At 46.9% G+C, this 13927-nt stretch overlaps 1 protein-coding gene and 1 long non-coding RNA gene across 2 annotated transcripts in view; one reads left to right on the plus strand and one right to left on the minus strand.

Annotated features, from left to right (window-relative positions):
• Window positions 1–10749, minus strand: part of LOC132591525 (uncharacterized) — a 95509-nt gene extending 84760 nt beyond the window's left edge. The window contains exon 1 of the long non-coding RNA XR_009557025.1: window positions 9894–10749. This is a non-coding gene — a long non-coding RNA (uncharacterized LOC132591525). The remainder of the gene's footprint in view (window positions 1–9893) is intronic.
• Window positions 10750–12117: 1368 nt separating this feature from the next.
• POU3F4 (POU class 3 homeobox 4) lies at window positions 12118–13239 on the plus strand. Its single transcript, XM_035113872.2, has one exon. It carries the CDS (start codon window positions 12124–12126, stop codon window positions 13225–13227), a length of 1104 nt encoding a protein of 367 aa, XP_034969763.1. The 5' UTR covers window positions 12118–12123; the 3' UTR covers window positions 13228–13239.
• Window positions 13240–13927: the final 688 nt, after the last annotated feature.

Here is a 13927-nt window from a genome sequence, read left to right on the forward strand (position 1 = left end):
TAATGGTCAGGGGTCCCTTTACCTTTACCTTACCCAGCTCCTAAATTCCTTTTGGGGGCACGAAATGCAACCTCTGTCTCCCAGCGAACACCCCAAGCCTTGAAAACCCTACTTGTTTTCATTTGCAGGTTAAGTGAAGCGTACTTAAGATTCCTTGCACAACACCCTGGATCATGCACCCATTTCCCTGAAAGGTGCCTACTGCCTATCACTAGAAGGACTAATCTTAAAACCGGTAAAAAGAAATTCCTTCCAGCAAAGCCGATTTTGGCTGTGGGTGTGCGCGCGTAACGTAGCAATAGGCTTCGGTAGAATTTGCAGTGGAATTGTATTGGAAATTCCTAAGGTGTTTCGAATGGCTCGACCATCGGTTTAAAAAAACCAAGAATTTCAAGTTTCACTGGCTTTCCACTGTGTCCCACCCCCCTCTCGTGTCTCAATGAGATTGTAAGCTCCTAGGGATAGACGTCCTTTAAAGCGCCGCATACATTGATATAACATAACAATAACATTTACGTCTGTTATCTCGATTCCTCTTCCCACCCAAGTAAAAGTAAAATCCTAAACGGAGGAGAAAGCAGGGGAAAGAAAGAAAGCATTCCCCCCCTTAACCTTTATAAAAATGCAAAACAAAAGCTTTATAATCTCCTTCCACAACTGAAGGGGATACACCTAACCCGCTCCTAAAACAAAAACAAACAAACTTGCTGTTCTCAGACCCTACTAAGAGCATAGTTTAGGTCCCTACTTCGCAAGGCAAGGAAAGGACTGGAGGTGTGAGACTGGAACAACTAGGAGAAGCCAATTTACTCCTTTAAAATTGGATAATTCGATCAAAATGTGTCTGACAGATCAACCACCCAGCTCACATTCAAAGTAATTGCCTGTGCAGCCGCCCAACACTCTCGCGTGTTTACTCGCGAAGAAGTCCCGCTGAGTTCAATGGAGTTACTATTAAGTACGAATGAGGATATAGCGACGCTCTTTCAGAGTTCCACTGAATCCCAGTGAACGGGGGTGGGTTTAAAAAGATACCCAGCACATCACAAACTAAAAGATTGCAACCCTAAACGCCCTAAACCCATGTTGATTCGGAAGCAAGGCTTTACTTCCAGGTAAAACTGCGCATAGGATGCCGGCCTTACTTGAAAGAAAGTCCTTTTGAATAGAAAAAGACCTATTTTAATATCAAAAAAGCATCGCATCATCCAGGTGAATATGCATAGATCTTCCAATCCTAAATACACTCATAAGGCAATCCTGTTTATGTCTGCTCATAAGGAAATCCAATGGGGCTTACGTCCAGGTAAGTGGATATAGGATTGCATTTAAAACTGACTTACACCTCTTAGGCTACATTCTTATGCGCGCTGAATCCCACTGAGGTTGACAGCCAAGTAAGTGGGTGTAAGATTGCATCTAAAATTCACTTAGGCACCTTGGGCTACAATCCTATAAACGCCTAGCTGGGAGAAAATGCCAATGAAATCAGCAGGAGTCACTTCTTAGATATATTACAGTATATGAGTAGGTGAAGTATCCTATACATTGTTTAGGAAAGCCCTATCAGGACGGGCAACCCCGTGAATTTAGAGACCCTTCATTCTGAGCGAGCATGTTTAGGATCGCTCTTTAAGTGTGTATTCTTGTAAAGGGTGGGAGGTGCGTCATGCCTTCCCCTTAACCATTAGTTTCCTCTAACACCCTTTTTAATCTGAAATATTTCCACCTTTCTCTAGGGCTGCCTGTCCGTGCAATCCAGGAATGCCATCTCTCTCTCTCCCCCCCCCCAAAAAAAACACAACCTGTATAAGAATATGGAACACGTTCAGGCTTCTAGATGCGGTTCGATAAGCATGCAAGGATAGTTGTATTGTTAAATTATGCGTACAATGACATGAGGTTCGAAAATAGATGATAGATAGATACTCCTCGAGTCTTCTTTTTACACACACACACACACGCGCGCGAGAGTATAAGACAACAGATATTTGATGGCAAAGAGGCAGACTAGTAAGATCTCCGCAGGTGTAGCGGGCTACCATAACCGCTTAGGGCGCAAACTGGCTTCGTTACAGGAGTTTACTACAAATCACGAGGGCAACAGTCAACGGCGAAAGAAAGTGTGTTTGGGGGGAAGGGAAGAGAGAATAGTGAGCGCCCGGTCCAGGACACCAGGTAAGTGAGACCGAGAGGTGAAGCTTACAAACTACATCCACCTCTTTCTTTCTTGCCCCCCCCCATTTTGCTTTTCGGTGGGTGTGAAAAGAGCACACCGTCACTTGGGGAGGGGTGGGGTGGGGTGGGAGCAGACTGGAAAATGACACGATGTTCTAGATTTTGAGGGGAGTTTGAATTTCCCTTGTATCTAGAAAAACACCTGCAGAAAGAATGGAGCAGCTCCACAGCAAGTAAAGAAAGAAGCAAGTCATGTCCCTGGAGGGAAGGAAGGGTTTAGTAGAGAGTGCGGAAGGTGACGAGCTTGGGCAGATGGTTAGAGGTGTCGGTCATGTCTCTCAAGGAAAAAATGCCCATCATGTTGTCCCAGCCTAGGTAAAGTGGCTAGTCGATTTTGAGGCAAGCAAAGAAAGTTCTTTTGCCCACCCGTGGGACAAACTTCGCTTTCTCTTTAGTGGCTTCGCTGATGCCCTCTTTCAATAAAATAAAATAAAATAATAGGTTGAACTTAAATGGACTGGTGGGTGCTTTGGGGCCACAATTCCATCCAGACTTGCAAGCCCCACCAGTGAGACGAACTTAAGTGAAAACTCTCGCGATGTGCGTTGTATACTGAATGCTAGTGGTGGTGGTGAACTATGAAGCCCTGCTCGATCGGATCATGTAGTGACCATCCTGCTCAGGGTCCGGGACCAGCCAGACGCCTCCAGGAAGCCAACAACTTCAATGTGAAGGAGACAGTCGTCCCACCTCGCCTCCATCTGCTAATGAGAATGACTGCTACTGAATCTGGTGTAACTCTCCAACGATCTGACTTCACCCACGAAGGCGCACTCTTCCGTTGTCTCCCAAGCCAGACGGATGCCATCCAATTGCCACTGACAAACGGATACAGCCCCCCCTTTTTTACAGCCCGCACAAATGTATACGGAACACCCTTTTCGAATTAAAACACACAGCCTCGCGCGAACAAGGAACAGTGATTTTATATTTTACGAAAAGAAGTTGCTAGTCCTTATGGTGACAGGGTGGAAAATATTTAAAAGTAGAACCACCTTGAGGAAGGTGGAGCCATATCACCTCCAGGCAGGAGGCCTAAATCGGTGGAACGCTCAGGCCCCGCCCATTTAAAGAGGACTGTTAATTTGGAGAGCTGCTATCTTCCAAACTGTGAGACAACACGGCAAAAGGGGAGCCCTGAATGAAACGTCGCGTTTTTGTCTGTTCCGTTCATCAAGCTTTTGTTTGAGATCTGCCGCCTCTTCCAGCGCAGAAGATCCATTGTCTTGATTTGTGCTCGAGAAAATCCCCCCCCGCGCGCGCGCGCGCCCCGCTTCTCCTCCCCTTTCGGTTCATACACACAGTCTCTCCCTATTGCAATGCAATTGTAGGATTATTTATTTTTAAAACTCAACACAGGGGCGGGGAGAAAAGCTTAAACATTTCCCTTAAGTAAAGAGGAGATTGTGTTAGCTCAACAAGGCTCCAATCCTAAACACAGTTCTTGAGAGCACACACCCTACAGAATACTGCGAGATTTACATCCGAATAGACGTAAAACTACTCTTTAGAAATTAGTCATTTACATAGAAGCTACTTTCATTGGAACCAATATATCACTATTTTCTGAGACTAAATATTTGGGAGGTATAATTCGTATGCATGACAGACACACTTCTTCCTCTATTTTACGCATACTGTTGTTGTTGTCGTCGTCGTCGTCGTTGCTAATTTGTTAAGGTACCCAAAGGGGAGATTTTTAGAAATCATGTTGGTAAACGAGTCCCTTTATGGATATAAATCCGGGGTCTACTAATGTTCTGCAGCCTTTGTACCCTTATTCAGGACTAAGTCCATAATTCTGAACATGACGAAGGGTACTGCGGACTTGAGTGCGACCCAGCTGAAGACGATGGGCCCCGAAGTCATCCATTTCGGGGAGAGGGGAATTATTTTTTGCCTCTTTAAAAAAAAATCCAGGCAAGGCTACACTGAAGAGCCAGCTCTGACTACAGTAGTCACTTCCTGAGCGCTTTTACAAATGCAACTTACTCCGTGTGCATATTAGAAAGCAAATTGCACTAGATATAAGCTGTAGTTCAGTAAAATTTTAGTAATACCTAGGGATGGATACGGGGGACGGGAGTTGAATTCTTCTAAGCACAATTTACCGTCCAAGGGCTCAGCTGTGGACCCCTGGAATGCTTCAGACGGTTGTTCAGTTCCCACGACCAGATGCTTCTGAACTTGGATGTTAAGGAAGAAACCAGGACTAATGCTGGTCGATTGTTGGAATTCATCTACGACCTTATAAAGTAGCTTTCCCCCATCCTCCCTCCTTTTTATTTTATTTTATTTTTTTTAAAAAATATTATTTATTTATGCACTGAAGAGGCTGGTAAAATGTGTTGAAGAAAGAACGAACGAACTCGGGTTTCTAAAGCTGGCCAAGCGAGGAAATTAACAGCATCCGATTTAATGAGCGACCAAATCGAACTGTTTGTGGAAGCCACCCCTCTCTCCAATTCGCTCATACACGAGAATGATCCTTCGGACTACACACGCGCGCATCCCTATTTTCAGGGTGAAATAAATAAATAACCCCCAGCCAACGAATTAAATCCGCTAGAGCCGGTCCCATTTGAAAACAAATCACAACCTCAGCGCCTCTGCTAAAGTACACAGGAACACCCAAACTTTTCAGGTGGGAACACAGATAGGTACACACGGGAGATGAACGAAGTGGAAGCAAACTGGTTTTGCAGTACTTGCGTGTGTGTGTGTGCGCGCGCGCGCAGTAAAATGGGGCAGAAATAAACTGGCGGGTTGAGCGAGGAATTTGAGGGAGGGCGGTGAGCAGATTAGATTCTATCTCATTTACCTTGCAATTTCTTCTGCCAAGGTGAGGAGATGCAACAACAGCCATATAGCAACAATAATAATATAAAAATGATCACTCCCTCTTCCAGTATCCCGAACGCAGAATCAGCTCAAGTCTGGGCATACAATCAAACGCCATCGAGGTTAGAAGTGATTGGGGGGGGGGGAAGAGAGAAGTGCCCCCCAAACAAGAAGCTTGACCCCCCCCACACACACACACGCTTGCTCACCCCACCACATTGTTGGACTTATATAATTAACATCCACTGCTATTTTTCCTTCGGAGCTCTTTACACCTGTGACAAAACTCTTCCACCCAGAAATATACTTTGCCCTCTGTCGCCAGTGGGAAGTGGGGGGAGGGGGAGGGATATTGCCAAAGATTCCCGGAAGGGGTTAATCTTTGAACGCGTTGCCCCACACTCCACCTTCCTTTCTCCGCCGCCCCCTGCCCTTATTCCGCTGAGTCTAGAGAAGCAAAATGCAAGGTGCCTCCCCCCCCAAAAAAAAACCCAGCAGAGACTAAAAAAGATTTGGGGGGGGGGAGAGAGAAGAAATAAAGAAAGTGGGGGAGAAAGCAATTTTTTGCTAATTGGCTAATCTCTTTCTCCAATGCTCCTCCAATTCTTCTCCTTTTCTCTCTCTTCTCTCTTTCTTTCTCCCCCCCCCCCAAACAAACTCTGGTTTCGTTTTAAAACCTTGCTTTTGCTTGTTGCAGGGAGAGTACCGGGATTGGAGCGTGGCTAACCTTTCTAGCCCTGTGGAAAGTGCGGGACAACAAGAAAACAAAAACAAACCTCTCTCCCCTGTTTAATAAACAGTTAAACACTCTCACTCTTTCTCGCAGCCTCCTTCCCCAGCCTCCTTTTGGCTGTCCCTTTTCCATGCTCTTTATTTTCCCGGTGGGTTTTCTCTCTCAAACACACTCACATTCACACACACACACACACACTCGTTTCCCACCAAGCGTCCCTTCACAAGTCCCAGCCTGGCAGCCTTGCCTCTAAAGCGAACTTGGGCGAAAAGGTGAAATTTTCTTTATAGAGGTCGCGACCTCGCCTCGCTGCCTACCGCTCGCAGCTTCATGCTGTATTAAGCACAGTCAAAACTGCATCCTTGGAAGTGGGGGGGGGGTAGAGAAACCCCCTTCCCCTCCGCCCTCAACAACATCCCGCGCCTCCGCTCTTGAGTAGTATCTGGAAAAGTTGCAACTAAATACCACCACCAAAATCTCAGCATTTGCAACTTGCAAGGAAGGTGTATATGCATAGCTGCCAAGTTATCCCTTTTTTTAAGGGATTTTCCCTTATGCTGAATAGGCTTCCTCGCGAGAAAAGGGAAAACTTGGCAGCTATGTGTGTATGGGGAGAGAAAGAGGCGGCGAGGGTCGTCTGTGCGTGCGTCCCACCACCTTAGGAAGAGAGAGGGAGAGAGGTTCGAGCGACTCGAGAAAGATGATATCTCCCACAATTGTGTGGCTTATAATTATATTGCAATCTGTTACTCTCAATATCTGTCTCTCTTCCGCAGGAGAGAAAAACACAGCATGAGAGAGAGCGCCTCTGGGGTCATCGATCACACAAGTTCAACGGCTGCAATCCTGAACACACTCCGGGTAAGAGTGTGTAACACAGCAGGGCTTACTCTGGAGTAAAGACGCAGAGGATTGCAGCCTTAAGATTGCGAGGAATTGGTTTTTTTGCATTATGAACCGCCTCCAGTGATTTGTAGAAAATATATAACTCGCACACGCGCACGCAGACACCCCCCGCAGACACTCGCTCACAGTACCGGTAGTAGCAAGAAGGGATTTCCTATCTGATAAAAATCCGTTGTGCTGGACCGCATGTGAAACCTCCATCCCTGGGCACGCATCTATAATATGATAAAGATCTCTTTAGACTGCTCCTTTCAAGTGAAAGTGCATAGGATCGCGTTCTAAAAGCCATACACGCCTCCAGGAGAGGTGGGGGACGGGAAAGAATGGAAACCTCAGTTCCAGCCTATTCGGGTTTACTCAGAAGTAAGTCTGAGAAGTAAGCATGCTCAGGACTGCAAGTTTTACGCAGCAATCCTAAAGACACTTAACCTGGGGAGTGAGGCCCGCTGAATTCAGTGGAATTGCGCGATCAAGCTTCGTGACCGTCTCTCTCGCTGGCAACTTGTCTTCCAATCCGATATACAGTACTCCTTTCCCCACGCAAGAATATTACGCACCTTTAAAAAGCAACACGGAAGTGTGTGCTTAAGGAGGGGGGTGGGTCCCAGCAACAGCGCGAGCTGAGAATTTGTTTGTTTGTTTGTTTAACTTGGACTGTCAAGTGTGTGTGTTTGGGGCGAGCGAGAGGGAGCCAGAAAAGGACTTTATTTTACAGACACCTCTTCACTTTCAACACAAACAAACAAATAATCATATAAACAAACAGAAACCGTCTCTCTCTCTCTCTCTCTCTCTCTCTCTCTCTCTCTCTCTCTCTCTCTCTCTCTGGTTCTCTCTCTGGTTCGCTCTCTTTCTATAGCAACTTCTCTTTTGCCTCACAACAAGATGGGATATTTCTTTCTTCTTCTTTCCCAGAGCTATTCTTACTCGGGCTTTATCCCTGCCATGAAGTGACCGAAGCGGGGTTGGGAGGGGGAGGGGGATTAGATATGAAAATAAAGTTATTTCTGGTTGGCGGTGGGCCGCGGGGGGGGGGGGAGAGAGTCCAAGAAGCCCAACGGGCTTTAAAAAGAAGAAAACATTCGCATTAACAATTATGATGGCAATAATAACAACAACACAGATTTGATTCCTTTTCATTCCTCCTTTTTAAAAAAGGTCTCTCTCCCTGGAGTCTATGGGGGGGAGGGGAAAAATAAGTGACAAATTCTTGCAACAGTTACTCTGCGTGTCCTTAAAAAGTAAAACTCTCTCATGTTCAGACGGGGTCGAGTCTATTGAATGAGGTCCTTTTATTCTGCATGGGGCGATGGATTTGCGGCTCCGCTCTCCCCTTTATGCTTCTCTCTATGGAAACCTGGATCATGGGGAGAAATATGCGGAGCTGAATAGAGCCGAGCAGCAGAAAGGAGCGCCTGAGAGCAGCATCTGTTACACTCGGGAAGTTAGACTGACAGGAAAGCGCTAAAGAAACCCTCTCAAGCAGATTAGGAGGCAAAAGCGAAAGGGGAGGGGAGGGGTGCAACTCCAAGCGGATAAAAAACACTCCAGAAAGAGAAAGTGTGGAGGCGGAGGGGGTGGGGGGGGGGGAGAGAGAGAGAAACCAAGGATATCTTCCTATTAATCTGAGGCAGAACATGATATGTATTATGCCTGCACATTTTGATTTTTTAACATTATTTATTATATTGGTCTAAAACAAAGCCATTTTCTGAGCTTGATTTCACCAGGCCTGTTTCTGGGAGATTTTCTTTCCCCACTTTTGAAGCTTGGTCAGAAAGTACGCTCCTACCCAAGTTCATTTGGAAGTTCGAGTGTGGGGAGAGAAGAAAATGATAATCGATCCCTCCTCTCCCCCCCCCCGGCGATCCCCAAACATGTCAAGGTTGTAAAGGCTTCTAGTGGGTTTCCTGGTTGCCTCGCTTAGACCTCTCAAGCATCCTTAAAATGAATTGGTTTGGTAGTAAAGAGCAGGGGGGCCCCTACCCCCGCGCGCCTGCTGTCAAATGATTGACCTTCCAAGTCAATTGGTATGGGTGGTGGTAGAAGAGAAACTAGTCTACCCTAGGCGCGCTTACTCAGAAGTAAATCCCTGCGGTGTTCAATACTGCTTTTCCTCCCAAGCAAGCTTGCAGCCTAACAGAACAATCACATGCAGTCTCAGTGTCTCTCTCTCTCCGTCCCCTCTATTGTGTTCGGTTACATTTACTCCCTTAGTATTGCAGTGGACATCATCCTCGGTTTGCAACAGTGCTGCTTAACTGTGTTGGGGATCGGTGTTGCTAATAGCTAACTGCTTTACGATTCCCTCCTCTTCTTGTAAAGGCACCCTGATACGATGAAAGTTTGGTTTTAAAATCGTACAAAAGAGAGGGCGAAGGTTGTTTTGTGTTTGGTTAGGATAGGTTCCAGTTTCACTTATTTAGCTTTCTAAATAGACCATCAGAAATAGAGCGGATCCGATTTTCAATATGGTACAGTATTAGGCTGGCTGGTTCATTCCTGCCTTTCTACAGATTCTCACCCCACCCCAATCCCCGCGAGCGCAAAAAAATCTGGCCCTTTCTGTCTTTTCAGATTATTCTCCCACCCCAGTGGGGAGAATAGTCTTGCTTCTACAGACACACACACACACACACACACACACACACACACACACACACACCATTTCTTACAGATTATTTTACGGATCCAGCAAGGACCACAATCTACCACGCGAGGAAATAAATGGACCCTCAATTGCCAGTAACTGTACTTTCCCCAAAAATTGATTCCACACTTCAAAGACGAAGAAGAATAAGAAGAAAATACTGTGGAAACCAAAACGGCAGAGCCTCTTCACCACAGTATCGTCTCCCAGTACCCCCTCCCAGCAATCAGGAAACATTTAAAAATAAAAAATAAAGGAAGTTTAAGTTTCCCAACTTCCTCAATATATATAAACCTATGCAACTTTTATTTCAAACTTTAACCAAAAAAGTATGAAAGCGAACAAATCTTGCATTCGGATTTCCTATTCATTGATCTAAACTTGGAAACTGCTGAAAAATTACCAGTAACTGTTTTATCCCATATTTTAAAAAAGGAAAAGGTGCAGCTCAAATGAGAGAGGGGGAGGGAGAGAGAGAAGGATAGGATACAGAGACAGAGATGTGGAAGGAAAAAAAAAGCTCACCTTGTTTAGGGCGATATTTTCATTTTCTTGAATTTTTCTCCAGATCTGTCTTCCTGGAGAACTTAATGCCTTAATGACTTTCGGGTAGCTGCAAGCCCTTCTTTTATTTCTGCTAAATATATGAAAATGTATGCAAATTTAAATCAAGCTTAACCTAGGAGCTCCTGCAATATATTTAATGGAATTTCAAACCAATAAGGGAACTGTGATGCAGCGTTCTGTAAGTGCAAATATAATTATGCAGCTAGGTTACCTCCGAAATTATGCACGGAAAGGTCATTAAAAAAAACTTCGGAGATCCTTGTTCTTTTCTTTTCGAATGTATTAGGGTTTAATTTTCTCAGCTGGAGTACTGCAACAAAATCTAAACGCTTCGATTTCTGCTCTCCAGATAAAACATTTGCAAGAGGAACACACAACAGACTGGATTGTTGCTATTGTTGTTGTTATCATTGTTATTATTGACATAATAGGCTGAAAAGGAACATTAAGGGGAGAAAGAGCAGCAACCTTCCACCCCCTATATTTCTCATTGTTTCCCCTACTTATGCTTTGACATTCCTCCTTATTACCTAAAGCCACGTTTTCAGGAATAAGCTTATAAAACATACAGCAATACCTTACAGCTTTATGTCTAAGGTAAGGGAAGGTTAGGGTTAGCAGAAAACATTTCTAATTTATTCAAACCGTTTGCCAGATTTTGCGTGTGTGTGTTCTGTATTTTGGAAAGACGTGGAGAAACGAAGCCACTATAACCTCCTGAGTGTATCTAGGAAGGAGGAGAGGGGTTTTCTTGGCACCCGGGGCTGCAAGACGTGCGTCTCTCCTCCTGTCGCGCCACCACAAGTTGTGTGCTTTTCTGTCACAGGCTCCGAGAGGCTTGGAAAGTTGCAGAGCTTGTTGTTAGGGAGCGCGCGGTTTCCCAAGTGCTGGGGAGGGGTGGGGGTGGAGAGGAGGCAGCCCAAGCGTCGGGATGACCAGGGCGACTGTGGAAGCAAACTTTGCACCACCCAAATTAAGGCGAACGGCAGGCAGGATTTGCATTTCAATCAGGCAACGGGTTAACTGCTGATTTACCAAACAGCTCAGTGGAAAGGAAACAAATGAATCTCTGAAAACTAGATTCTCTCTCTCTCTCTCTCTCTCTCTCTCTCTCTCTCTCTCTCTCTCTCTCTCTCTCTCTCTCTCTCTCTCTCTCTCACACACACACACACACACACACACACTCACACACAGAGAGAGAGAGAGACAGAGAGAGGGGGGGGGGAGAGAAGTGTTTCATTTCTGTTTCTCTGTGTGTATGAGTATGCAACATACCCAAAAGTATGACAACAGTGTCATGTATGCAATATGTGTCCCGGATAAGTGTTCGTCTGATATTCTCTCTCTCACACACACGAAGTTTCCTAGGCAAGGTGTAACTTTTGAGGCGCCGCCGGGGAGATTGAATCGAGACAGTTTTGTCTATTTTGTTGTTGTCTCCCGCTACCCCAACCCCTTAATCTCCCAGTTGCTTTCAGACTGACTCCAAAATGCTAAGAGGGATTTGGTGGTGGTGTGGTATTGTGGGGAGACGTCTATAGATTGTGTTAAGGAGAAGCTGTCCGTCTTGAAGGTGGGTATTTAACCTCCTTTCACCTGCCCCCTCCCAAGTTTTCCAGGAAAGGGGTCTATACCTGGAATTAATCAATACAAATTTAAACCATGCCCTCGTATTCCCTTGCCTCCTCCTTTCCCTTCCTCCCACCTCTTTCCCTTTCTTCTTCTCCTAATAAGATCTAAAAAATGAAGTAGCGGCGGCAGAGGGGCAGATGGGGTGGGTGGGTGGGCTGAAATAAATGATATTGTCCTGCAGCGGCGAAAGGGTTAACCAACTGAATCGTGGGCAGCCCGCTTGCGGCAGCCAATGGAACCTAAAGATTGATTCACTTCCTGCTTCCAGACTCCCTCGTTTTAACCCTTCGCCGCCTGCAAGCTTCTTGGTCTCCCTTTCTCTCTCTCTCTCCAACTCCCCTCCCTTTGGACGGGCTCAGAGCCAGCCTCTTTGGCGAACCCTCATTGGTTGCGGCGCCCACTTCCCGGCGGGAAGATGCTCTCGGATTGGCCGCCGGCGCTGCCCGTCAGCATGCGGTTGCTGATTTGGCTCCCTTTAGGCTGGGTAGATGTCAAAGGCTGAACGCATCTCCCTTTGCCACATTATAACTAGTAGGGGGAATCCTGAGCATCAAGCATGGCTACTGCGGCGTCGAATCCCTACAGCATCCTCACTTCCAGCTCTTTGGTCCACGCAGAATCGGCGGGGATGCAGCAAGGAAGCCCATTCCGGAACCCCCAGAAACTTCTCCAAAGTGACTACTTGCAAGGGGTCCCCAGCAATGGGCATCCTCTGGGGCACCACTGGGTGACCAGCCTGAGCGATGCAGGCCCTTGGTCGTCCACCTTGACCGCCAGCCCTCTGGACCAGCCCGACGTGAAGCCAGGGCGGGAAGACTTGCAGCTGGGGGCCATCATCCACCACCGCTCGCCTCACGTTAGCCACCACTCGCCCCACCACACCAGCCACCCCAGCGCCTGGGGGGCCAGCCCGGCTCACAATTCCTCGCTCACGTCGAGCGGGCAGCCTCCGCCTCCTCCCTTGAACGTCTACTCTCAAGCGGGCTTCACGGTCAGCGGGATGTTGGACCACGGGGGTCTGACGCCCCCTCCGGCTTCGGTCACGCCGCAGGCCATGCACCAGGTGCTGAGGGACACCCCGGACCACGGCGACCTGGGCTCGCACCACTGCCAGGACCATTCGGACGAGGAGACACCGACGTCGGACGAACTGGAGCAGTTCGCCAAGCAGTTCAAACAAAGGAGGATCAAGCTGGGCTTCACGCAAGCGGACGTGGGTTTGGCGCTGGGCACTTTGTACGGGAACGTCTTCTCTCAGACGACCATCTGCCGGTTCGAGGCTCTGCAGCTGAGCTTCAAGAACATGTGCAAGCTTAAACCTCTGCTGAACAAGTGGCTGGAGGAGGCCGACTCCTCGACGGGGAGCCCCACCAGCATCGACAAGATCGCGGCTCAGGGCAGGAAGCGGAAGAAGCGGACCTCCATCGAGGTGAGTGTCAAAGGGGTCCTGGAAACGCATTTCTTGAAGTGCCCCAAGCCGGCGGCCCAGGAGATCTCGTCTTTGGCGGACAGCCTACAGCTGGAGAAGGAGGTGGTGAGGGTTTGGTTTTGCAACAGACGGCAAAAGGAGAAGAGGATGACGCCGCCAGGGGACCCGCCGCAGCCGCACGAGGTTTACTCTCACAGCGTGAAAACAGACACCTCCTGCCACGATCTTTGACTATGAAGGACCCACTCGGGAACTGGGCAGCGGCGCGGATCCTATGGGTGTGACATTCATTCCCCCCTCCTTTTTATTCCGTTCTTCTTCTTATTCTTCTCCTGCCCCTGCCCAAACCAGGATTTTATTATTATAATTATTATAATTATTATTATATTATTATTATTATCGGTAACTTTACCTTCATCAACCCTTCAGGACAACATCAACCCGGCCTCGACATTAAGAAAATGAAAAGAATAGTTTATAATACATACCTCCTCGCCTCCCGTCATTACCCCACCCCGCTGCTCATTCCGGGCAGCACATATACTTATTTATATGTCTATACTTATTTTGTTTTTCTTCTGTTTCTCTATCTCTCCAACCTTCCCCACCCCCTCGCCGATTTTCTGTGGTAAACATCAAGGCTTTAAAAAAAAATCTCCGATAGGAAGACAACAAAACAAATGCATTGTCTCTCTCTTTCCATATAGATATATACACAAAACGTGCCTATGAATAACCTTTCAGCGCCTTGGTCTGATCCGATGTATTTCAGGTTTTGGGGTATATTTTTTTTGTTTTCGCTTTAGCTTTGCTGGACTTGGCTTTGCTCGTTCCTAAACCAGACTTTCTGTATAGCGGCCTTCCGAAGGCTGGGGGGTGTTACACTACAACCTGTAGGTAACATTTGTGACCTAAAATTGGAGGAACCCCA

Source organism: Zootoca vivipara, chromosome Z (genome assembly GCF_963506605.1).
Source record: "Zootoca vivipara chromosome Z, rZooViv1.1, whole genome shotgun sequence".
In the NCBI taxonomy this organism is placed as follows: domain Eukaryota; kingdom Metazoa; phylum Chordata; class Lepidosauria; order Squamata; family Lacertidae; genus Zootoca; species Zootoca vivipara.

Coding starts and splice junctions, on each gene's coding strand:
- POU3F4 (XM_035113872.2), top strand. CDS start 12,124: ATGGCTACTGCGGCGTCGAATCCCTACAGCATCCTCACTTCCAGCTCT.